This window comes from Aythya marila (genome assembly GCF_965140915.1).
Source record: "Aythya marila genome assembly, chromosome: 1".
Lineage (NCBI taxonomy): Eukaryota > Metazoa > Chordata > Aves > Anseriformes > Anatidae > Aythya > Aythya marila.
In genome coordinates, this window is record NC_139042.1 from 161,863,355 (window position 1) to 161,890,791 (window position 27,437).

Below are 27,437 nucleotides of genomic sequence, written 5' to 3' on the forward strand. Positions count from 1 at the left end.
ATGTGGAGCCTGCAGGAAATCTCCAAATCATACATGAAAGACAGGTATTAGGAAAAGCATTTTTCATCCAAAGTTTTGAAGAATGTTTATATTATTCCTGTTTCAAAAGGCAAAGTATTTTTAGGTCATCTGCTATATAAAGACAAACACCTGGTATTCATTGACAGCCTTATTTACACATATGTAATGACAGTCTATAAACAGATTGAAAAGACAAAAATCATTACAATAAATTCCAAACAGCTATCACTTCAAATTACAGATGTTAGTCTCTTCTGCTTCATTTGTCAACTACATCAACACAAGGTAGGTCCAGTGTGACATTACTTTATGCCACTTTTGCACATGCAACAAATGGCTACAAAAACAGTAGGGAATTATGTTTATCTCCATTCAAAAAAAAGTGTTTTAAATGATGTGAAAGCTGTAGGTGTTAATTCCCTTGCTTGGATAATAACAGAAACTATACCTTTGGGAGAAGCTGGATTGCTTGGAGTATTCTCTGTCTGTGTCCAGAGTTAAGTATTCCTATTTCCAACAGATCCTGGTCTTCCATTACGTTGCTTCCCTAAAGAAGTGAGGGGAAAAAAAGGTAGAATTAAGATGAAAAAATAGAAGATTCCTTCAATAGCTTAAAACAAGCCCTTTTGTCATGTTTAAAAGAGAACACTTTGCATAACTTATGACATTTGACAAGATTAATAAATTACTTGTGACTGCACTCACTGTCATATTGACAAAATGTGGAGGAAGGTACTTGAACTTATGGACAATTGCTATACTGCCGGCAACCTGTCAGTGGAGAAACTGTAGGGTCCGCTCAAGCAAAATACCAGCTGTGAACAGCCTTTTAATTGGCTGGACCTTGGCTGAACCAAGGACATGACTATAGGTAAGTGCATTCAAAGTCTTCATTTTTTTTCATCCGACTCCCATCTCACCCAGTAATGTCTTATGTTCACTTTAATCTAGTCTGGAAAATACTTAACACATAGGAAGAACAGTAGAGTGGATGAGGATAGAATTCTTTAGTTACTTGCTAGTAAAATGCTGAAGAAACCAAAGACGGGGAGTGGTATCAACAAACCCCATATGGCTCCCATCCCCTTGAATTTAACTGTACCAGTGCAGTCCTAACTTTACCTGTTACTGCTCTTATCTCCCTGCTTGTGGGCAGGTCAAAGAATTCCTAACATGCAAACAGCAGGAAAAGACCATCTGTTCAAACAAGACACAAAATAGGAGTCCATAAAAATCAAGAAAAAAATCCTCTAGAATTCAAGCTTCTATTCTTAAGATCTGTTAGCAGTAGAAGATGACCTAGATCTACACATGTAATAGGGAAATATGACTCCTAAAAGATGATCCTGGAATTCATCCAAACAGTGAGCAGTACAGGCTGAAGGTAAAGGAGTCTGATTCCGCCTAGGTGGAAAGTTTAGCATTTGAAGGATAAGGTACTTGGTTATTTGGCGGTGACTGCTGGGAATCAGCTGAGACACTAAAGTAGCTCAAAAAAGTGAATTGCAGCCAGGGACCAAATCAGGATGGTTCAAAGTAGGCTGGAAAACCTACATTCCATTTTTAGACTACCTCATTTCAGACCACACACACACAATTTAAAAAAAAAGTCCATTTTCTATTACATTTGTGATCAAACCCCATAAAAATAGCCCAGTTGACCTCTCCAAACTTGTACCCCTGATGGAGTCTCATGAAGCTAACTTGCTATAAGTGAGAATTTTTATTTGCACTCATTTAAAATCACCATGAAATAGGCTTTATGTGAGCAAAGCCATGAAAAACTTCATCTCCACCCTTCCATTTAGCTTGCTGCTTCTGACTCAGTAGAGCTCTTAAGCAGCAGCAAAATCAAAAGCTGAGAGGCGCATAACAGGACATACTTAAATACTTCGCTGAATCAGGGCTTAATAATGGACATGAATTATTTCTGAATATCAAATCTCCTGTCCCAGAGCAACATGGCTTTCTTTCAAAAAGCACCGTGGAATAAGCAATACTTCACCCTGTTCAGCTGTTAAATCTTCACTCTTTTCAGATCGACTGATTAGTTTACAGATGTACTCTTGAGAACTCTCAAGTGCTACTCTGCAGAATATCCTGCAAAATCTAGGGGAGGTCTTTTTAAGGCAATCATGGAAACATTACAAAGCTATTACATTTAAAATTATATTTCACAGTACGGGGTATGATTTAAGACTACAAGTCTGCAAATCATATCCTAAAAGAATTTGTGTGCAGCATCAGAACTGGCGCAGGCAGAGCCCGGTTCTGAAGTGAGAAGCTGTGCAATCATGTCGTTATAAGTACATCATGTGGTATAAGAGTGCATGCAGCACAGGCTGTGCAAACAGCGACAGTGATGAGGTGGGGTTAATATCCCATTTATCTGCCTTGTAAACACATACAAAATGTCACTTCTCCTTTCTTGCTCTTTATGTTAATTAACCTATAGGGGGCTGTAAATTTAGGGGAAGAAATGGGGGAAAAAATGCATTTTGGGTTATTGCTGCTAGAAATAGCTAGCATAAAAGGCTTTAGGCAAACTGAGCCAACACATGATCCATTCCAAAAAAAAAAAAAAAAAAGACTACATATTTTCATTCATATTAATAAATGCAGCTATTTGTTTCAGCTATGGCTTTCAGTTTGTTGACTGTTTTTCAGATTTCACCCTTCATCATTGCAAGATGTTTATACACAATCAGGGTGTACTCGTCACTGAGCTACTATACACTGGTTATTGGTGTCAGCAACCTTGGCAGTTTAAAGTATTCTAAGTTTAAAACCCAGGTCAACAAATACTTAGGCACAAGATGCTGACTGTTTGTGCCAAGTTGATGCATGGCAGAGACAGCATTATTTTATTAATTCTTTACTACTGTTTGTTTGTTTTTCTTTATGTATTAGCTCAGATATATATATATATACATATTTTGCAGCTGGTGCTTTTTTTTTCTTTTTATTTTAAAGTATGTCAAGGTTACAAAATCAAATATTTAAAACTCAGAAAAGCCTGGAATTAATGTTGCCTCCTTGTCCCCACTCTGAGAAAGTAAGAACCCAGTTCGTTAATGTCTGCAAGCTTCAGAGCTTTTCCTGTGCATTTTCATCAGTGCCAATGGTAGCAGCCACTCATCTCTCCTGTAAAACAGACCTCCTTGTCTCCTGCCAAGGAGCTATGCCAGCTCTTCATCTCTCCACATGAGCAAACTGGGAAACTTGAGATAATAATTCTCTATTGCTTTAAATAATAATTCTCTATAGAGGAGTAAGCTGATAGTAGAAAGCTGCTGTCTACTCTGCAGACATGCCTTCGAAGAGAAAGAAACAGTGCCCTGTATTTCTATCTCCCTGGTGTCTGCTCCCATTCACCCCTTAATCGTGGTCCCTGATACTCTTTTTACCTGATTCCTCTTCTTGCTGTCCTCCAGCCTCCTTCCATAGCCTACATCAAGAGTGAGGAAAGCTTTCCTTTTTTTTTTTTTTTTTTTTTTTTCTGCAGCAGATCAGAGACAAGAGAAGAATTTGTCTCCCTTCTCTTAGCTTCTGTACACAAATTTATTATACGCTGGGCCAAACTTAACCTCAATTAACTTTATGGAGATGACATGGTAATTGTAATTAAAATGAATACGAATACAATAATGTCCTTTCACATTATTTCACCCTCAAAAATAGCTGAGCTATATTAGCTGAAACGTTCACCAAAAAGAGATTGTTCTAGTAGACACCTACAGAATTTCAGTCCAAAGATTTAATTGTGATATGCTTATATAAAAGAGAAAACAGGTTCTTGTAACAGAAAATATGGGACAGCAATCTCTACTGGGGTTATTATGTTCTTATTATGTAATAAAAACATAAGAGGCTTTGTGATACTACAGCTTTCCCAAGTCTATCGGAAAACTTAGCTGGAAGGAAACCTTACTTCTCAGAATTAAAGCAGAAAGAATATATAACAATTGCTTATACTAGGGCAGATTCAGATCTCATGCATGTCAGTTTACACTGTCGAAATTTCTGTCTTGCAAATGCATAAGTGATAGCATAAGAGATTATCCTTCCTGGGCTTTGTGGTTCTTCACTTCTCTCAGAAATATCATCTTTTTCCCTATAAATACATAAAGAAAGCTGATCTCCTGAGTAAAAAGGCAATAGTTTCACAGAACAGTTGGGCTCAAGAATGAAGGGAAAATGACTCTGCATGTGGGAGACTGGAGGCATATGAAAAACAATATAATTGAGAAAACTCAGAAACTCTGCCAAAATCTGAGATAGTTCCTATAAATAAGTTAAGAACAAAAGACATGATGGTATAGTATAAGATAAAGATTTCACTGGCATTTATTTGGGGTGTTCCACACAAAACCAGCTCCAGCACCCTCCACCTGAAGTTCATACAGTCTTTCCAAAAAATGCTGAGTTAGACTTTTATACTAGATTCCAAATGCATCTAAGAATGTACATATGTATACAGAATCTTTATAAAACAATTTAATTTGGAATATGTCAGACTTGTAGCAACAGAAGTACTACATCTATTAAAAACAGCCTAAATTTAATACTTTAAATAGCTCAAAGAACCTCTAAAATCCAGTCAGTGCAAAAGATTCATAAACTTGTAGACTTCATTTACTATCAAAACAGGACAATTTTCAATATTGTATTTATATATTTTTTTTAAAGACCAATGCACATTCTACATCCTGTAGGAACAAAAACTCTTTAAGATTTGTCTCTAAAGATATTAAAATAAGTTGATTAGAAGAACATATTACAAAGGCAGGCATAAGTGCATGTTTCTCATTGCTACCCTTTTGTACCTATGTCTTTAATCTTCCTTCATATATTTTCTGTACTGGAAACCTACAAAAAAATCCAATGTCTGGTTCTGGCATCTAAATAAAGCAAAAATGGTAAAGAAACTTTAAAACAGATGCCAGATACATCACTAGACTTATCTGAAAACTCAGCCATTGAAGCTGGAAGTAAAGGGATATTGGGAATTTGCATTTTGGTATTATTCTTGCACTTCACCTTGACTAATAGATTGACAATTTGATAAAGGTTAGAAAGAAGTTCGTTAGATATTCATTGCACTCAAAGTTCTGGAAAAAAAACACAACACAAACAACCAAACCAAACCAAACCAAAACAAAACAAAACAAAAAAGAAAAACACCACACAACTCAATGAGGAGATAAATACCTATAGAATAATAAAATGGTTTGGGTTGGAAGAGCCTTTAAAGACCATTTAATTCCAGCCCTCCATGCCATGGGCATGGACAACTTCTACTAGACCAGGTTGCTCAAAGCCCCATACAACTTTATTCTCTTTAACGAATAGATGATGTCTATATAAACACGTCCTGTAAGAGCTTCCCACCTTCCGTTCCATTCCCCAATGTACTTTTAACAAAACAGTTTTCTTTCATGCTTTCCAGTTAACTCTTCTGTGTGTGTCCCCTGCATGGTAATCCCTCACAGCCTTTGGAGGCTGAAATAACATCCTGTCTTAAACACAAGGATACTACTTGTGTGTGATTGTACCAGCAATCCTTATATGTGAGGCTACCAAGCTGTGCCTCTGAGCCTCATGTCCAGTAGTGTACGCTGCTGAAATTCTAAAATCGTCTATGCATCCTTTTGTGTAAACTGAGTAAAAACTAGCTGGAAGAAAGAGAGAAAGAACAAATTAATTGTGCGTTTGAGGCTATTTTTTTTTCCTATATGAAAGAAAATATCCTTATGTAAGAAATGGAAGATTTGGAAGAGTTCTCTTTATAGACTGGCAGCACCAATTAGACCAGCTTTTCTATACTCATCTATGTCAGCTAGAAGAGGAAAAGCAGTGAATCTGGTACCTAAAGCTGTGTAAGAACTACTAATGAGATGGAATTGACTTGGTGTGCAGCCATTAGTGAAACCAAATTCAACTGCAGGTGCCAAGTGTCACTGGAGTTGATTTGCCCAACAACAGGATTGGTGTGGGTGAGGGAAGGATGAATCCTGTGCCAAGTGTAATGTTGACAGGGTAGCACTAATAGATGCCTCTCTGTTTTTCCTTGGGCAGAGATATACACTCTCCCTTTTCCTCTTGCAGCTACCCGTGTAGCAGCTGCACCTTCAACATATTATCAGTAGATACTCTGAAAAGCCAGTATCAGTAAGATGTAATACATAGCAATGGGTAAGATCATGGTGTCTGTGTGTCACAGACAAGGTTTAGTGTGCGAAGGACCTTGTCACTATTTCTTCCAATTTGTATTGCAACAAATCACTGGCTTCCTGAGAGTTGTCACTGCAGGAGCTCAACTGGGGATATTTGAGTTTGAACAGATCTTGCACTTGGGTTTGCAGGATTGCTGGAAATATGACTTGTCAGAGAGAGGAAAAAGGATACAAGGCTTATCTGGGGTGAGAGTACTCATGCTCCTGCCACGCAGGGAAAAGAGGTAGGAGCAGGACTGGGGCAGATGGTATTGTTCTTCCATTATACATGCGTGGAGATAGAAAACTGACACCAATAGCACCAAAGAGCTCCTTTCTTTCTCTTCCTTTCCACACCAACAGGAAAGGAAGAGGCAAAGGGAGTACCCATCTGACACCAATGAGAAAGAGTCCAGTTGTAAAGCAAAGCTTTGACAGTCTTCATTCCAAATCACTTTGCTTCTCACCCACCTAATGCTAATATTCTTTCAAACTGCACCCCCCAAAGGAGGTGACATTTAAACTGTCCTCTGGCTGGGAACGAATTAGGGACATCTCACAAGATGGTTGGGCAAGATGATAAGGACACATTAAATAACCAGAATTTTTCATTGTCTCAATCATATGCCACAAGGTTTATACATTTTCATCACAACATAGCTTTTCCACAAGGTAGAAGAGGTTATTCCTTGGAGGCTTGCAAGAAATGACCAGAGAAATGCAGTTTTCAATAACGCAAACTGCTTTTTATTAGTGCAAAAATTTCAGGCAATGTGTCACACATTTCTTTTCCAAATGAGAACTGGCAAACGATCAGAATTTAGCAAGCTTCAGTATGAGTGAAAGGTTGCCTCTCACCAGTACTGCCACTGTTAACATGAAAACAAGATCTGTAAGAATGATTATTGAGTGAAATGTTTAACTTGTACTTTAAGGTCAGAAAGATTTATCAGATTCCTGGAGATACTGCAGAAATTGTTATTTCACCTGCAAGCCTGACAAGACCATGTTAGAAAAATCTCTTGCAGAAGCCTGAAATTCTGCCTTGGGGAAAAAAAAAAAAAAAAAAAAAAAAAAAAAAAAAAAAAAAAAGATTGATTGTAAAATACATTAGGAAGAATGGACTGAGCACATTGCAAATCATTTTATAACATTCTTCTAACATTATATTGCCCTTAAACTACTGATACTGAAACTAATTCTCAATCCTCACCCTTCTCTATTATCAGTCTTTATATTTGTGACTTCCTTAGCAATTAAAAACCCCACAAAAATAAAGAGATTTGAAGATGGTTTTCCATGTGAATAACATTTCTTCAGAAAGTAATAATAAGCTACTATTGAAATGTTAATTAAAAAAAGGTCATTTTAGTCACAAACAAGAGCAATGGACAGCAATTCAAAGCAGTTAAGGCACGACTCCACCCAGGGAATTTGACCCCTAATCTGCAAACCTTGCAGGAAGATATAAGATGATGTAAGTGGGATTCATTTCAGAAGAAGCGGAGACCCAGCAGACCCTGAGTCCCACTCTACCTATGTTTTAAAGATCTCTCTGGTTCATATTCAGCTCTTCCTAAAATGAAGCTGAAGTAACCAGTACCATTGAAAGACCTCCAAATATTGATATTCAAAGGAACATATAGTCACAGCCCCTTCACACAACAGTAATAGTTAATTAAAGTATAGTGATAATTAAACAATACTGATAGCTGGGACAAGGATTCTTGTAGGAAGAATTTCTGCTATTTTTATCCCCTCTTCCTTGTAGCACTGATTCATTACAGCCAACACAATTGTCACATGCAAATTAGCTGCACAGATAAGGTGGCAATTGAAAAAATTACTTCTGATGTTGCACTTGGCCCACTTAATTATGAACGCTGTTGACCCAACTCTGTCTGCCTATTTAGTCATAACAATTCAATAAAATAATTATTAATACTTACCTAAATTACATCTTAATGTCTTGAATGTATATCGCAAAGATAATTTCACTTCATTTGAGTAATGAAAATTCTGAGGAGTCTATATTGTACCATTATTCAGATTACTTGAGATAAATGCTAGTTATTCTAGATGCTAAATTTCTCAAAGGACCCAATTTAAAATCAATATTACTGTGAACTAATTAACAGACTTCTAAATTCTTGGGAAAATACTTCTTTCTCCAGTGAATACATAAGTTTGGGGAGTGCAAGAAGGGGCAAACAGTATTTTCAGAAATGCTGAATACCTGCTCTACATGTAACATGGAATTCTATTCAACCTTGGCACTAATGCTGGTGTTTTTGTAATCAATGTAGAAACTCTGCTTACCCCCCAGAAAGTCTCACTGAGTAAATGTGTGTATTTCAAACCACGTTTCTGTCTGTCAGGTATTCTTTTGCTCACATTTTTATCAACCCTAGCCATGTTGCTCACATTTTTATCAACCCTAGCCATGTTGAGCCACACAAATCAGCCCGAAGAGTACAAAACACAGTCAAAGACTTAGACTTTAAAATTCAGAGCAGAATCCATATCTTAAAAATAGCTTATTCACAGAGAAGGTCTGTGAAATAGCAGCAAGAAAAACATATGCTCAGAAAAATACTTAAGCCTTCAAACGATTATGCCCTAACGTTACAGTAGTGGTCTTGCAAGCCTTTGCTCAGCTCCTGCCTGCAGCTGAACTCCACTCACATAGTTTTTCATTTTTACCTCTGGGCTCCCTGGTTTTCTGTTCTGAGTAGATGGAGTAGCTTGGAAACTACATCCAACTTTGCATTTGTGTGAGTCTAGAAATGAGGCCCTGCTTCTCATAGGTACCATGGGAGCTTGATCTGATGGGAAGTCTTAGAGAATGCCTAGGGCAGAGCCACAAGAGCATGGCATGAACTGTAAGCTGTTCTTTCCTAAAATGTGACTGAAGAAGGAAGAATTGCTTTATCTTTCTTTTTCTTTAGCACAGCGCTGTTATGAGCAGATTCACACAGAAGGAAGATCAGATTCATGTGTCTTTCTCAAACTCAAATTTTGGATTTCCTAAAAAGAGAACAAGCTATGCAATAACTGACAGGGAAGGGCATTCTTGGATTGAGGAGGAAGTGTTCTACAGTCCTGCTGAAACTAAATTACCATGAAATTCAGCCAGTAAAGCAGAAGGAACATTATCCTTTAGACCAGTGAGAGCTAGGTGAGGTAAATCAATCTTCCAGTGCTGTTGCTAGAAATGTTTCTAGTTTACACCCAATAACAGCTACATATAAAAAGCAGAGAGAAAGCTACAAATTCAGGACTATCTCTTGCAACTGAGTATTGTAATTTCTGAGCCACAGAGTCATTTGAACCTCTAGATAGTACTGTAATTTGAAAGAAATTGGTGAATCAGCTGTCCTCATCCAGAGGGACAACGTTGATGTCGAGATCTATGGAGCAAGATGGAAAATTCAGCCTCCAGATGGTTTCTAAACTAGAGCTTCAAAGGGAGGCAAAACTTTCCAACATAACTCTTGCCTTGGATTATCTTACTGGCTTCCTCTGCTTAGCACTGCAAATCTCTTTATTAAGCACCTTGCTCTTCCTATTAAGTTATGCGGGGTCTTGTATGCCAAACTCAGTTGCAAGGATCCTGCTCCCAGATGCAGGAACTGTAAAGTCATATGTGGCCACATCCACCATAGCTGCCGCTAGCTGCATTTGTAGTGTGATCTTGAGGAAGCCTCACCTGGCTGTTTGGGGCCCACTCTCTGCACTGCAAAATGAAGCCACAGTCTAATTTTCACGTGACCAAACCCTTTTTCAGACATAGATCTTAGTAACTGGAGGCTGTTAGGTCAACTGAACTTGCTGTTTTAATATTTTATTACAAAATAGAATGAATTATGAAGCAGCTTCAAAGAACTACTGGAAAATTAATTGTGTTTTCTATGCATTGCTGATTGCTATGTTTAAATGAGTTTCATGTTCTGCCGTGCCTCTTGATCTGTTGTGGTGCAGCAAGAGTAAAAGGTAAGAAAGCTTATAAGCAAAGAAGGTTGCTATAAAACAAACTGGAATATACTAACTGTCTCTAACTGAAAATTAAAAGGGTGCAGGGAAAATACAGTCAGGCTTGCTGGCTAAATGCAACCATTATGCTGAGAAGCATTTTGATATATTCCTACAGATTGTTTGTTAAGGCAGACACAACACATAGCATGATTGAACAAGTTATTGTTTCCATTGCACACAGAAGAGATTTCTGTTACGTGTGGCTTTTCTTATACAAACCATTGTGATTTATTGCCACAGTATATGCAGAGATATTACTCTTCAGGTCCCTGAGGCCTAAGAGGTAAATGGAGATGGTCTCCATTTTCTTCATACTCTTTCTAAAAATATGAGAACATTTGATTAAGGGTTGACAATTTTCTTTTCTTCCTTTCCTTGTTCTTGTAATTCATTTCACATGGGAAGTGGGCTGTGTTTTTCTTATTCCTTCCAATTCAGCAGCTGGGTGGCTTGCTTCGCGGGCCCACTCTTGTCACCATGGCAACCAGCAGATTGCTGTAATGCGATCCCATGCGCTTGATGTCACTACATGGGGCTATTGTTCCCGGAGAACAATTTGGGAAATGCATTTCCATATTCTCGTAAAGAAAGATTAATTAGTGTTCTACCACATGGCCGTCCCGCGTGTCACGCGTGGACTGCAGCGTTGTGTCAGGAAGTGCTTCACACACAGCGACTCCACGAAGGGTTCATGCCACGAAGCCTGATCCCAGTGCCAAGCAGGCGCTGTTCCTCAGAAACGTGCTGGAGAGCCACAGCTTCAGCTCTTGAGAATCACTAGCATGACCGTGCTAGGTGAGATCAAAGGTCTACCTCATTGGTTTGGCATCTGCCAGTGGCCAAAACTGAATGCCCAGAAAAGCAAAGTATATAAATTGTCTTATATAATGATTTCATGCTGTTATCAATGTGTTAAGTTAAAGAGAAGTGCACCAGTATTTAGCTACATTAGAGACTGAATGCTGAATATATAGCAGGCAAAACACCTGATTTTACTAAACAGAAATCCAACATAGCTTTTGAGAGATACGTAAGGGTCAGTTGCTCTTTAGTGTTTGGGGGAAGCTGATTTACCATCCCTGTTCCACCTTGCACCAAATCATTTTTGCACCACAAAGCTGGTTTCTTTTTGTGTGTCGTGGAGGTGGCAGAGGCTCTAGGACTACCCTGACTATAAATGAACTTTGGGATGATGTATTCCACAAGAACCAAAATAATAGCTATCCCTTCAGAAACGGTGTTAATAGGCCCAAAATTGTAGACTGCATGGAAGAAAGGATATTTCTTCATTCCTAAGGGGGTATTTCACTCTGTCCTGTACTGATTCCTAAAACACTTGAACATGGTATAATTGGGGAATGAGTCCAAAGAATAATGGAAAGCTGTTCTGTTTGCACTGTTTCTGTTTCCACTAAGTGGAAAACGACTGGGTAGCCACTGATAAAGAAAGCAGTGCACTCTGGAATGCTTCATGGAACACTGCATTTCTTAATATATATATATATATATATTTGTCAATCCATAAGAACATATATATATATTAAATTACACAATAAAAATGTGGTATGATCTGGATATCACCAGTAATACAGTATCTGTCACCCAGAACCTATGACAAGCTGTGTAGCTATAGAGTGGATCCCATATACTATATTATCACAGGCATTAAAAGAGTTTGCCAACAATTTTGAAGTATAACATTATTGAAAATATTGTTATAAAATAATAATATAATAAAAAAATAATAACACATATAAATATATAATAATAATATATAATAATATATAATTATATAATAATTACATGAATATATAAATAATAATATAAATAATAATATAAATAATGTTATTGAAAAATAATGTTTATAAATCTGAAACGTAAAATAAACATCCAAATTCAATAAATAAGCAAACAAATTTGAAATCGGTTTTCTGTCTGTGTGAGCCAGACCCTAAACTTGGTACTTTCTATTCCCTTTCTTCCTACATATATGTTTTTACATCCTGTGTAATTCATTCTCAATACACATATTGTATTCAGATGTTGTTCAAATACTGTGACCTTTCTTTCTGTTCACATTCTCCTCTTTATTTACACATTTTTCACTCTTTTGCAAATATTCTTGTATTGTGTATCTCAGATACAACACAAAAGCAGTAACTAATGCAACTACTCTAGTTCCATTTTCTACCCATAGCTGTGTAGTTAAGAGCTACAAATACTTAGGAAATTACTCATGACATTATTATACCAACCCATTAGTAACTATTTAAAGACAGATATAATCTTTTATTACCAGTGAATGTAAGAAATAAAATTCATGTATTTCAAGAAGTCTGTTCTCGGAGACTGAACGATGTAACTAGTCTCCAGCCAAAGCAACTACTGGGTGCAAAACTTAAAGTCACAGGTTGGTTTTACATATTTACATATTTTATGCACAGTTCTAGCATCTTGATATAGTCTTTTCAACTCTTCAACCTGCCTTGAAAATATCATTTGATTTCAAGAACCTTATATAAAAGGTAAACATATACTGTTATTTAACTGAGGGAGTGATTATTCTTCCCATAAACCTGTTGTATTTTCTTAAAACTCTGCGTTAATGTGTTCAAAATGAAAGAAAGAACAGTTTGATATATCCTTAGGATAGAATTACCCATATGCAGACTGACGCAGTCCCAAAACACTGCAGAAGAACTCTGCAATGTCATTACAGCTGATTTTCCAAGTACACATGGAGGGACACCTATTGCAAGAGACCTGTAATCTGACACTCTAGTACTTCATTTCCCTCAGTCATAAGAAAACTTTAATGCAATTCATTCCATCTTGTGTGGCACCCACTGTGATAAGCCTTTCCACCAATCCATTTCCTACACAAGGATACTGCATTTGACAATCAGCATTTATGGAGTTTTTTGGGTCCTCCATTCTATCCAAATTCAAGTAGCATATTTACTGATGCTTTGCAGATTTTCTTGTAAACAAGCTTTTTCTAATTTAACTTTTCTTTGTAATAAAAAAAAAAGTGTTCCTAATGGTCATGATGAACACTTAGGAGTCTCACTGCTCCTTTCTGCCTCAAATAGCAGGTCCAAAACAGGCCATTAAACCAACAAATTAGATAATCAAAATGTATGCTCTTGACTGAGCAAGGCAAAACAGTGAGAGACCATGTAACTTCACTTGATATAATTTCTGTACTTCAGTACGCATTCTTAAAAGAGAAGGTTACTGCAATGAATAAAACAGACAAAATAAGAACTGCTGATCTCCACTACACATTAGAGGACTGTTGCAAAGTCACAAAGCTACAAACTACCAGAATTAAGACTATTCACCACTGGCTTACCACCCTTCACCACAGGATATATATTCTATATGGTACACATACAGTATAATTGTATTTCTGAATAAACCATGAATTCAATGCAGGAGGACGGATGGTACTTACGAAACAAGATAGCTGATATTTCTTTTTTTAGCCTTTATCATTCTCTGTGTGGGTCCATGTCTTATATATAGTTTTCCATTGAAAGCTTCACCAGTAAGAATGACTCACTTTCTTCTGACTTTTTTTTAGACATTCATTGAAATAATAATAGACAGCTCCAAACAGCAATTAATATATTTTATAATACTCCTGCAAGGTGGCTTTTTATGCCCATTATACAGATAAAGAAGTGGAATAGGACTAATTAGGGCCTGAATTTGAAAAAATGAATTCTATTAGTTATCACTACCTAAGTGTAGGGATTGTTTTCTTCCAGTCCAATGAGTACTTAATACCTATCTACATATATATTCAAAGGAGAACTAAAGTCAAATTTAGTTCTAGGTGTGAGCACTCACACTTTTGCAAATCTGAATTTTGCTGCTTCTTTTGTACGTGTGTATCAAAGCATTTTTGACACAAGTTTTGTCAGGAGAGGTTGTCTCAATTTGTAGCTAACTGTCCGAGTAAATCAGAAGACTGAGTTGCCTTAGAAAATGGAAAATGGAAAAATCTGTATAATACGGTATTGCAAAGCATTCTGGATAGCATGTCCAGCTTTCTTCAAAGAGTCAGCTGAAGTCCAACCAAGCATACTAGCTTTCACTCAGCATCAGCTCTATTAGGCCACAGCTATCTCTCAGAGTGACAAGAATGTCTCTGTGACAACCATTCTGTTTAATGTCCTTCTGCTTCTGTTCAGGACTTTCTAAAATTTGTCAGTAAAAAGTCAGTAAAAAGACTTAGAGTCAGATTTCCTCTCTTTCACTCTTCATTTTCTTTTCTCTCCTCTCTTCATTTTCTTTTCTCTCCTCTCTTCATTTTCTTTTCATCTTCTCTTCTCTTCATCTTCTCTTCATCTTCTCTTCTCTCTTTCTCTCTTTTCTCTTTCTCTCTTTTCTCCTCTCTCCCCACTCCTTTCCTTTCTTCCTTCTTTCCTTCCTTCTTGGATTTGGAGACGAAAAAGACACACAGTAATTTCTACTGAGTAAAGAGGAAATGGGGGAAAAGAAGAGATGGGGAGCACAAGAAGAGTCCATCCTGAAGGAATAGCATGGCAGGGAGAGAGCTCACAAACACATGTATTTTTTGGAAGTAAGATACAGATCTGACTATCTTGGAAATAAATTGGAAGAATGGTACCCAAGTATCTACAGGAGAGACAAGAAGAGTGCTGAGATAGTTTCTGCCATGAGTTTGGCTTACAGACGCAATAAAATGTGTGAATTCAAGATTAGAGTAATTATAAATTACGTAGTTAGCTCATGCACAGAAAATGTTCCTGATTCATTTTGTTTGGGGCATAAAAATATTAATATGTATTAAATACTCATTTTATTTTCATGCAATAATTTTAGCATGAGTCCAATTGTTGTCTCTGAATTTATTAAGAACTTAACTGACAGTACGCAGTGAGATTCCTCAGGTGATCTGGTTAACTCTGGTACCCTCCTAAGAAACTATGCTTTCTAACTACAGATACTTAGAAACCTTTACTGTCTAAGGACAGACAGAAGCAACTGATGACAAAATAGCTCTTAATATACAGATATTTCTATGCCAGGATCCTCTCTTGATTTCATATTTGTGGGCCATCAATATTACATAATTTCATAGGCAGATAATTAAGGGAATGGAGAAGCAGCTTCCGCAAACTCATAATCCAAATCAAAGGCTGACCTCAGAAAAGATCCTCAGACATATTGTCCTGTACATTCTCTATAGACCATGTTTCTTCTTGTGCCATAAAGCATTTTCTTTATTCCCTTTTCCCTTGAGTCTCCATTTCTTATCGTTCAAGAAGAAAGAAAAGCAGCAGGCATCTTGAATAAATATATACATGAAGCAAGATGCTATTAAATACATAGCACAGTTAGAGACAGAGAGAAATCAAACCATACAACAGGAATAGCAGAATTTGCAGTCAAAAAGCCTATAATTGCAAGGAAGTAAAGATTTGTTTGTATCTGGGTTCTTTGGTATAATACTTCACTCTTGCTGTATAAAGTTATTTTTCTGGATAGAAAATGAAGACTTACTATATCTACAGGCAATGAAGCAAGTATGTTAAAAAATCTGAACATCAGGAAATAAAAAAACATCATGGACAGAATAGACACATTTCCAAATTCCAAGAGAGAAGGAAAATGAAACAAAATCACTTGCATTGTCAATTTATAATTCCTTTCTGGCAACAAGAGGGATGCCTAGGGAGCTCAGAGAAGCTAACAGCTATAATATTCATACTATATTTAAAAATGGATCAAGGGTAAAAAACAAATCAGTATTGTGCAATCTTTTATCTTAATGCAGCGTAGCAGCTAAGAACTATTATTTTTTATAAACGCCATCTTAAAGATGTAGGTTTTCTATGTGTTTGAAAGGGGAGCTGTTGTTTTGAGAGAGCATACCTGAAGCAGTGAAAAAGCTGTTAAAGCTGTGTGGCTACTGAGGAATGGAAGCTATTAATCATTTAAGAAATTTTAAGAGCTGTAAGCAGCTGCACAGATACTTATTTTTAGTGTGAAGTATAACATTCCAGTGAGTAAGATGCAGATTTTTTCCCCTTCTTCCTAATTGCTAAGGGGGATTGTGCACACAGAAGGCCACTCTTAATCAGTTCCTGGCTGCTATATAGGGAATCAGTGAAAATACTTTTTTTGGCTCCATACCAGAAAGGTCATTTGATAGGTGCTTATCCAGTATACTCCTACTCATGGTATACCAGTTTTTAATATTTCAAGTGATCATTAGCACTCATATCCTCAATAACCTTATCCCTCCACATCTGCCACCTGGGTAAATACTTTGGCTTTGATACTTCAAAATTTGTATCTCGATCTGGTCTTTGGATCAAAATTTTCTAATAATCAGTCAAAGACTTGCAACACAAACCTAGAGCGGGCACAGTAGATTTTGCAAATTTAGCCCATTGGTGTTCACATCAGTAATGTTGTTAAATCATTCAGTTTCAGTAATTTAATCAAGTACTTCATAAGATAATACTAACAAAAGCCTGAAACGAGATTTCAAGTAAATCATGGGTTGTATGTACAAGTGTATTTACCATCAGTTTCAGGGCAGCCAGTCTAAAACAAATACAGTTTATTGTTGCATGGAGATTTTATCCCATATGCACAGTAATTGAAGCTTAATGAGAATGCAGAAGATACAGAATATGGTTATGTTCCACAGTGAATAAAATGTTTGAGATGTTTAATGTAGTGTTTGAAAGTCTACAGAAGTAAATTATTTGGAGAATAAAATAGCATTTATATTACTTGTTTCCTGAAAATACATTTCAGTCAGAAGTAGACTAAGGAGAAGATCAGAGAGCAGATACGGATTTCATGGTGTAATATTGTACTTATGATGAGTTTAAGTCTGTTCTTAATCAGTTATGCTTCTGTAGTATACAATCACAGAAAGGGAAAGGCAGTATGCTTTGTCAGCAGTAGACCTTTACCTGACTTTCAGCAGCTGAACAATATATCTTTTTTTCCCTTAAAAGTCAAAAATACCACATTTCCTTTGAACTGCATCTGTGTTTAGACCCATGTAAAACATTTGGACAAAATTTTTGGAGGTGGCCTCTGATTCACAGTGCTCAGTTTCCAAAGAATTGTGACAAAAGTGTTTCTAACTGAAGACATTCATTTTTAATTGTCTGAAACAAGTTATCTTTGGAAGTATTACCCTTTTATCTTTGCTAAATCTTCATAACCCATTTACTAAAATGCAACCATTACTTCCAAAAGCAAGATGTGTATTTGGATGTAGAAACACTTAAAATTGATAACACAGTTCCAATGTTCCAGATCATCAGTACACATGTATATCACTGCTGAATGAGAAGAATCTTAGTTGTTTTTGATGTAAGGAAAAATTCTCATCTACTTGCTGAGAGGTACAATAAATTATTACCTCTACTGGTTTCTCTTAAATATTTTGATTATCTGTTAAGAGCAGAGTTAATTCATTTGAATTTATTTTTGCCCTTCTACATCCCATTGCCACATTCTATTCAATTCCTCCTTTTCTCCTCACCAGACTCACTACTGATGACAGTAGCTATCTGTTGCTACCATCCATTTCCTTCTTGAATAGGGAATTAGTTGTATGGTGAAAGGATGAAGACACAGGTCAAAAGACTGAAAATCTATATTTAGGATGAATCCTGTAACATAAAATACATATTGCAACTATATTTGTATTTTATTCAACCTCTACTAATTCATTCATTCTCCAGGAGTTCTCAAATGTGATTATTAAAGGATCTCATATTTCCTCTTTATTTCTTAAGACTCTTAATCAAACGTCACTAACCTAGATGATTCACATATATTAATTAACAAAGTACTATTTTAGCTTGTCACTTCTCTCTCTTCCCCCCCTTCCCCCCCGCCCAATATCTCAGTGACTTTCATTAATACTGCACTTACTGTAGCACTAATATTGTACTTTTTTCTTTATGCTAAGACAAAAATGACTCTTATCTAAGTTCTAGCAGTGGTCATAACTTTTTTTAATATTCCTTTTAGCTATAGTATATTTATCAAAGTTTTTTTTTTTTTTTTTTTTCAGAATGCATTTTACTAACATAGTTAATGTAAGGTCATTTTCTCTCTACTAATTTTTCTCCTTATTGTATTTTGGTTATTTACCTATTACTTCATGTCATATTCTGTTATGTCTTTATTTTAGATACAGTTTGTTTTGTTTGTTCGTTTTTTCATCTGCATAAATGCCTGAGTTGTTTTACATCACCCAGTACTCTTTCATAAAGAATAAGATGTCCAAGAATCTTATACCTATTTCCAGTTACCTGTTAGTACCCATTAGTCTTTCCCTGATAACTCCTTCAGAATCACACAATGTAATTATCTGTAATCAAGCTCTTCTGTACTGCTGTCTCCTTCAAACATTTAGCTTCATCAGGGAAGTCTGTCATTGTTTGAGATTAGTTTACCTATTGGTCCAGACTCCATTTATTTGTTTTTTGTCAGACTATTTTTCTAAAGTGGTATTATAAAACACTGTATATTTTGTTCCTTATTTAATGTCTTTCATTGTATGATTTATTTTAGTATTATGAAGTATTTCCAAATAAAATATCTAAGAGTAATAAATCAAATATCTAAGAGCAAACTGTAACTTTATTTTACGTATAGGCTACTGATTTTAAGTCTACCATTGTCCTGAATGGTAAAGCTTTCCATTATTTATAATGTAATTATTATTATGTAAACATTCAAATGTAAACAAACTGATTATCCTTCAAATCTTCAGTTTTTTAGTCTGAGGAGTAAAAGGTCATTCTTTTAATGACCTTTTCATATTGACATGTTTTCCATATCTTTCACAATTTATTAAGAATAGCATTATACATATAATTGTTATACAAACATTCCTAATACTTGAAGTTTTACCGTTGTCCTTTTTGGTAGCAAAATCATCTGGAGAGGTTTTGGCCTTAAATAAGTACATAGCAATAACATTGTATTAGCATGATATCCCTTACTTTATGAGTTATTAAAATATCGTGCTTCATTATAACATGTTTAGAATTTTCAGCTGTTTTATCAACCTAATTTTCAGATTAAATATATTCTACTACTTTCTCATAAACTTCTATTTAGGGCCAATAGAAAATTCCTTACATGTGTAGTCTCAGAATACTCTTTTTAGGGTTCATCAGTGTTTGTACACTGAGATGAAGGTCTGTTTCTGCACAAGGCAGGCTTTTAGCTCAAGCACAACATTTAACATTAACATTTAACATATTGTTAGAACAGATGGGACAAATTCCAGCCCTTAAGTACCATACTTGCAGATATGTACTATGAAATAATTTCATTTTTAGTGGTGAAACTGCATGCAATGTTTTTCAAAGTCTGAATAGAAAGTTTGACCCTCTGTTCTTAATGTGGGTAAGACTGAGCCCGGTGCATTGATATGTACATTGGACAAGCTCTTGTCTCTCAAACTGTTGCAATGAGCTTCCCAAAGAGACACATAGACACTGCATGTCACTAATTTAAATGGCAGAGGTGAGAGGAAGGACATTCCACTACATACACTGGCACCTGGGTGTCCTCTAAATTCCCTTTCTCTTAGGAAAAATCAGAATGAGCACTGCTGCCCCAGATCTTTTATCCATATGCACTCACATAGGATGACGAAGAATGGTTTGAGGTCTCCTCAAGATAGAAAGACAGAACAAGCTATTATTTGCATGTGATATTGAGGAGTATATTAACAAGCATGTCTGCCCCTTGACTAGCTTGAGGAGTGCCAGGACAGAAGCATTAACTGGAGCACACAGAATTGGATAATTTGTTAGACCTGCTGCTGCTGCAGCACTTTTTTTTTTTTTTTTTTTTTTTTTTTTTTCTGTGAACACTGGGTAGATTTTAGCCCAAACTGAGCCACTGAAATTTTTCTGTCTACAGGATAGCTACCGAAAAATAAATTAATTAATTAAATCAATAGAACCAGGAGAAAGGTTCAGCTGACCAGATGAATCTGCTTTAACTTGTTGTAAAATAAGTACCCTGATAGCTAGCCAGTCAGCTAATTACACTTTATGCTCCCTTCGCTTTAACAGATGACTAGGTGCTTCATGTAGTAGTCCACAAATAAAAATCTAGTCATTTGAAGTGCTGTAATGTACCTTGTCTGGAATCCAAATGAAGCTCCAGATGGGTAGGGGTTCCCCATAGATTCTGTATCATATATTCCTGGCCTATTCAGATGTCTCAAACAACTCAAGTGATTCCAATATGTGGACAACTGAGTACTAAACATCTACTGACTACCTCACTAAACCTAAACTCTGCCCCACTCTACATTTAAGTAACAGGTTGGACTAAGGGAAGAGTTGGCCTGCCTCAGGATCCACAGTCATAAAAGATTACCAAGGTGAAGGAGAAGAAGACTAGGAAAAGTATAGACTGACAAATTGGTACTTGGCTCAGGGTAAAAGCCAATGCCACACTGACACTGAGAGGAGCTCCACAGTTAGGGCCAAGCTCTGTAGATCTACCATGAAACTAAAGTAAGTCCTGGGGTTTACAAGTGAGGTTCAGATGACAAGACTGAAATTCACAGTTCCGGATATATACTCTGAGATTTTATCAGAGTATACAGAAAACCACAGCTTATTCCAGAATCAGTGGGACTTGTGTTCTTTCTGCTCTTCTAAAAACATGGCTTACTGCATACTACTGACTGTGGGTTTTAAGGTTGCCTTAAACAGTTCATCAACTCTGGCTACATTACACATAGGCAAGGCTCTGAATGTTCTTGTGCTTCAGATGATTCATGACTGCCCTGATCAGTCCCTGTAGTGGCCATTGTGGACCTGGAGAGCTCAGAGCCTGGATATTGGACAGGTCAGTCAACTGAAAGTCACCAAAATCACTACAGACTAGACCTTTGTCAAACATTGGCCTTTTTTTTCATTATCTACAGCATGGCTAATTTAAGAAAGGTGTTGGCAGACTGACACTCTTTCAAGCTTTTATCTCATGCTCAAATCATCAATCTCTGCACTGGGTATTTTTGGACAAAATTTGTACTGGTCTCTACAAGTGCAAGACTTGGGGCCAATGCACATAGAGAATTTTGTTCAGGTGAATGTCTCTGTAAAGAAATAAAATTGCATCTGTCCTTGATACTTGATACAGAGTTTAAAATACCCTAGAGAGATTAAATGCAAGAATTACTGGGTATTCCAGGACAGCAAATCCCGGGAATGAGACCTGAGGATAGACTGCAGATAAACTTCAGCTGACTAATAAACCTCCAGACCTAGTAAAAAAAAAATAAAGAAAGAAAGAGAGAGAGAGAGAGAGAGAGAGAGGGTAAGGGAGAAGAAAAGTCAAAACTTCACTCAAAACTAAATTCAAAACAGGCAGCCAAGGGGAATTGAAAAGATAGTCCATGCCTAGCATTGTGAAAATGGGTAAATTATACAGGTTAGTTCACAGGATGAATAGCAATACTATATTAATAAGTATAAATAGAAAATAATTAGAAGGAAAATAAATGCATATGCACCAAACATACTACATGGAAAATCAAGACATCTGTTTTGAGTTCCTACACATGTCATGAACACTGTGTGGCCTAGAACATTTATGATTCATTTCAGCTGTATAAGCATCAGGACTCTAGAACTGCGTCAGATGCTCAGTGGTGTGGCACTTGCCTCCAGCTGTTAATCATGAAGGACTGGCCAGTCTCCGGTTTTCATGACAGTAATATCTGCCAGCCCTGTCTAGAAACTCCTGAATTCCCTACAGTATCTCAGCTGGTACTAGATACCTATGTTTAAGCAACTGAATTGATCTGTTAAACATTATGTTAGCAGATATTTCAAGATGTAGTTCCTCATCTCAGAGTTTTAAGCAGTTTTAAATTCTGTCCCACGGTCACTCTATGCCTCAGATTCCTAACAGTGAAAGAGAGAATTTTAAACTTATTTAGGCAACATGTAGATCCTCAGGCAATGCAAGCCATTTAAGTACTCAGAGGGGTAGAGGTACATGTTTGTAAATCCACAGCAGAGCTAAAGACAGTCTAGTGTACAATGCCAATTCACATATTAACTGTTATTATTGAACAATATTTTGGGATGTCAAAAACAAACAAAGAAAAAACATAATCTAGTGCTTCATACTTTTATGTTAACTCATCATCATAAATGGTTTCTGGTCTCATTTTCACTCATACAGTGTTTTAAAGATCTTTTTAAGAGAGATTATCTTCATCAAATTACAATATTAAGCAAGTGATAAAATTTCAGAATATCTTAAATGATTAAAACAACCTATAAATAGACAGTCATATGAAGTCTTTAATCAGGACTAGTCCCCACTGGGCAGTGATTTGATTGAACTGCTTTTATCTCTGTGAATCCAGAATAGAGTCTTTGATGAAGTTGCAAAGTTGTAGAAAGCTGCACTAAAGGATCTAGTGACATCACACATTTGTATATTTTCATCTGTTCCTCTGCAATTCAACTTTTTTTCTCAGCAGACTAAGTTACGTAGGCCTGCAAGTCTGCATAGAGATTATAACTTGCCCCAGGGATTTCCATGGGGCCTATGCATCAGAAAGATGTTCTGTGATTCATTAGGTTTCCTCATGGTTTATATCTAGCTTATATACTACAATTTAAGACTGATCTAATTGTTTTCCTGTGCTTTAGAATTAGTTTAACTGCAAAATAATATTTACATTATGAACACCGCAGTATCATCTGCATCTTCAAATATAGCCTATCCCTGCACAAAGTCATGACAAGTTTTTACATCTGAAGGACACTGCAGCCTATTACACAACAAAATGTCGAAGTTAATAATGATTACATATATATATATTCAAGTACGATTCTATTCCTATAAGCATACATGAACCGAGACTTGGAACTGAATCTGCCTCAGGCCTACTAAATGTTATGCAAGTTTCATTCCTGCACGACAATAAGAGTAGGTAGGAACTGCAACTTGCTATGTGCGCAAATATTCTGTACATGCAAATAGAGTATTTAAGGAAAACACAACTAAGATTTTAATACTATGTTTAAACATATTTTAAAAACATAAATATTGATAAACTAAAGGAAAACTATTCATACTTTCAGGTTAATAGCAACCAGGCTGTTTCTTCCTATAAAGTCCTTACACTGGGGTAGCATTAACAAATCTTCCTAATTCTAAGCACAGTTTAGTGAATAACTTTCCAAATGCCTGAGGGTGAGTAAACATAAGGAGTTAATTTCTATGATCTAATGAATGATTAACCATGAAATTCTTTTATCTGAAAAACACCTTCATATTAGAATGTTAATTTAATTAGTAGAATTTTGCCATTGAGAGTTGTATAAATAAGATATATTTGTTCTCATATGTATGTTATTACATGGACATTAATTATATTGTTGTGCTATCCCCTCTTCTGTTCTGAACATCTAGAAAGACTTATACTACTAAATCATACTTAATGTGAGTGTGATGGTTGTTGCTTAGGCAACAGAATGAATAAATGCAGGTCAGAATGTGCTTCCAGAAAAACAAAAGCAGGAATGTGGTACAGAATGAAGAACAAATATGTCTAACTGATTTTTACTGCATTGAAGTATTAGAGTTGTTTGATGTGAAGCAGTTAAGCCATCTGAAACACTTGATTTAATAAGCTTAAAGCTTAATAAAGGCAAACCATTTCTCTTATATTAAAGAAGACTACAACACATTTAAATTTGGAGAAATCTGAAATTTTGTATTGCCATAGCAGGTCTTTCCTTCTCTCATTTTCTTATATATCTTCCAAGTTTATTTTTTTTTTTTTTTATTAACATTTTGTCTGGGATGGAAAATACCTTAACAAACTCTCTTTTAAAATTTTCAGGAGAGATTTTCATTACATAATGCTCACATATCCAAAAGAATAATATAAAAGAAATTGGTATTTCCTGTTCATTTTACTTCCAATATAATAATGGAAATGCTCAATTTATGATACAAACAAAAATTGAAACATGCAACAGCATGATAAATAGTGTGAAATCAATACATTAGTAACTATTAAATTACTGAAATTATATATTTGTATAACTAGAAAATTTTCCAGCTTTTTGCCTAATCATCGTATTTACGAGTCTAATCTTCCATTCATATATGCATGCTACCACAATTATAATTAAGAGTTGTTGTGCATTTTACCTGCAATGTATACTTATGAAAATAATTAATTTATAATGATTGGAAAACATCAGCTAGCACACGTGTACAGACTGCCCAATACCTGAAAAGTTTGATTTTAGTATTGAATACTAGACTGTCAGATAGAATTTGTATATTTACAAAACTGTACCAATAAGAGACTTAGGAAATGCAAGTCATAAATTCCCACAGAATGTGGCTGGGGTCCCTCCACAGCCAGGGAATGACTGGGAAGCCCTCCAAGGCAGTTTCTTTTAGCTCCTTGGGTGTTCATCATTTACCTGTGGTAGGTGTAACCCTCAATTTGTTATGCCACCTACAGCCTCTTGTGAACAATTTCCTTCCGTAGTCTCTTTAAGACTCAATGATCACCTACTTATGTAACTATTGCTACAATATATTCAAGAATTTGTACATTCTGGGAAACTGTGTCTTGAAATGCATTTTAGAACATTTTTTATTTTTATTTTTATTTAAATTTGCAGGGCTGACAGCACACCCTTGGTACTTTGTTTCAAGAATATTTAAAGAAAAAGATTCTAAGGATTTTTATTGATATAAGCAAATGATCACAGGGCAGCCATGTAAAAACAGGAAGAAATCTCTACACTATTATAATGGGGAAATAACATACATCTGTGCCTTAATTGGTAACTCCTAACTATATAGTGATTTGACAAAATAAATTAAATAGGAAAACTGCAACTCATAAGATGATTCAACAGTCATAATATTCATATTGTTTCACTTCTGTTTCTTATATGCCAGATATGCCAGGTGTAAGCTGTGAAAAGTTAGAACTGTTCCATGACATACACAGTTACTAAAAATATTGTAAATAAGGAGTAATTAATAATATTTTAAGATCTGATACTTAAAAGAAATGTGTTCAGGATTTTTGCAGGAGATAGAAGTAATGGGAATACCAAAGCAGGTAGAATGTGATTATATAATAATCTTATAAGTAAGCTTCTTTCTTTACTGTGAATATTCATTTCAATGGAAAGTTTGTCAGACAGATCTAGTTACTTAACACCTCATGTTAATACTGTAAATTCTGAAGTATGCAAAATTTATTTAATTCATTTGTTCCTGGTAAACACTGAGAGTTAAAACAGAAAAACTGAACTGTTAAGAGGAATGTATTACTTTTCCACACAGGGCATAAGTTTCAACAAGTGAATCCCACATCCTGATTGTCTACGATGCAAAAACATTTAACTGAGACATCCAGAATCACTTGCAAAGAGAGCGCATATTATTAAGTAATTATCTGCTATTAAAATACCTCTCAATGCAAGAATGGCATTGCATGCTTTTTAATTATTGTGATGATGATGTTAGTGTTTAAATAAAAGTAATAATATGTGAGGTATTACAGACAGGGGTGCTTACAGCTTTAAATATTGTGAAATTGCCTCCTGCAGTGGATTAAAAGAACAGTGCATTTTTCTTTTTTAATCTGAGGATTGATGAGGGAGAGAAAGAACCTTAATATGCAGCTTTTCTTTTACCATATTTCTGTCTAGAATATTTTGTAAAGTGTATAATTTGGAAGTTTATGCTAGGATAGTCTATATATTAATTTAGCTAGACACAGAAAAGTGAAACACTACACAGATCTTCTTAGTGCAATGCAGAATATCTCAGGTTTTTATGATCACATAAGACACAGACAAAAAAAGGCAGCTACAGTGTATATACACAGCTATGCACAGAAGATTTCTTACCATAAATTGCACATTGTCAAATCCATTAGCCAGCAAGTGGTTTTCATACTGAGGTAGCCCAATATTTTCCAACCATTGTCCCACTGTCTGGACAGGGCATCGGGGTCCTGTAGGAGGGTGAAGAGGGAGGCGTTTAAGCAACGAATAACCATCCACTGGATAATAGCGGTAGTCCTGGGCTGAGAGGTGGCATTGCCACATTGTGTTCCTGGGAAAGTTGGTATCAAAGGAGCCCGCCAGCTTGACAGATTAATGTTTTCAGCAAGCAGAAAAGTCAGAAGTAAAACATAGTTTACAGGGCAGCATATACTGCAAGATCTGATCCTAGCTCTACATTTCTTAGTTATTAATCTTTACTACAGACCAGTACGTCATACAGGAAAAAAAAAAAAAAAAAGAAAAAAGAAAAAAAAAAAAAAAAAAAAGCATATCAAGCTGTCAGCTAAGCTGCTCTCCGTTATATGTGATTGTTGGAATACTCCACAATGAGCAATGCACTGCCAGCAGCAAGAATTCTTTTTATCAAGTACTCCTACACTCATCAGTATGCAGCTCCATGCTTCTTGCTCCCCCTCGCTCGCTCCCCTTCATTACCCAGCCTAGGCTACACCTCGCATTTTCAATAATAGCCATCAGATAAGGCAGATTTTTTTTTTGTCTGCAAGCTGTAAGCCTGCTGCTGCTGCTTCCTCCTACACACCCATCCAAGCGTCAATCTTGAATGATGAGAGCAGTCAAAACAAATGCAGAAAATAGCAAGATTCAAAAGCAACCTAGAGCACTTAAATCTGAATAGAATCTTCATACCGGTTACGCTTTACATATCTGTTTGTTGTAGATTTTTACGTTTCACAAGGCATTAGGAAAGGCAATACATAAACCATAGCCTATGGCACAGTTATTCCCTTTTCCCCTTTTAAAGCAACATAGGTTGTGGTCTGCATTTCTGCTTATATAAGAGCAAAACCCTTTAAAAAATCAATAATGAATACATTTCACAGTTTTTCTCTTGTGGTACAGCAAAAGACATAAACTGCACAACAATTTTAGGCCAAGTAATTAAATTAGCTGCATGATTTCTTCAACCGTAAAATACTATAAGACACAAGAAAACCTTCATGCCGACATGTAATAATTCAACTTGAAAAGGTCACCATTTCAAATGAATAATTAAATAATATTTTTACTAAATAAATTTTTAAGTTTATATCTT

General features: G+C 35.9%; 1 protein-coding gene across 6 annotated transcripts in view; it reads right to left on the reverse strand.

The window, feature by feature from the left end:
• ANKS1B (ankyrin repeat and sterile alpha motif domain containing 1B) overlaps positions 1-27,437 on the reverse strand; it is a gene marked incomplete at its 5' end in the record, with an annotated part of 434,494 nt that overhangs the window by 173,201 nt on the left and 233,856 nt on the right. For all 6 annotated transcript variants that reach the window (XM_082773376.1, XM_082773377.1, XM_082773375.1 and 3 more), the window contains 2 exons: positions 470-568; positions 26,225-26,331. In XM_082773376.1, coding sequence (XP_082629502.1) covers positions 470-568; positions 26,225-26,331 — 206 coding nt within the window. The remainder of the gene's footprint in view (positions 1-469; positions 569-26,224; positions 26,332-27,437) is intronic.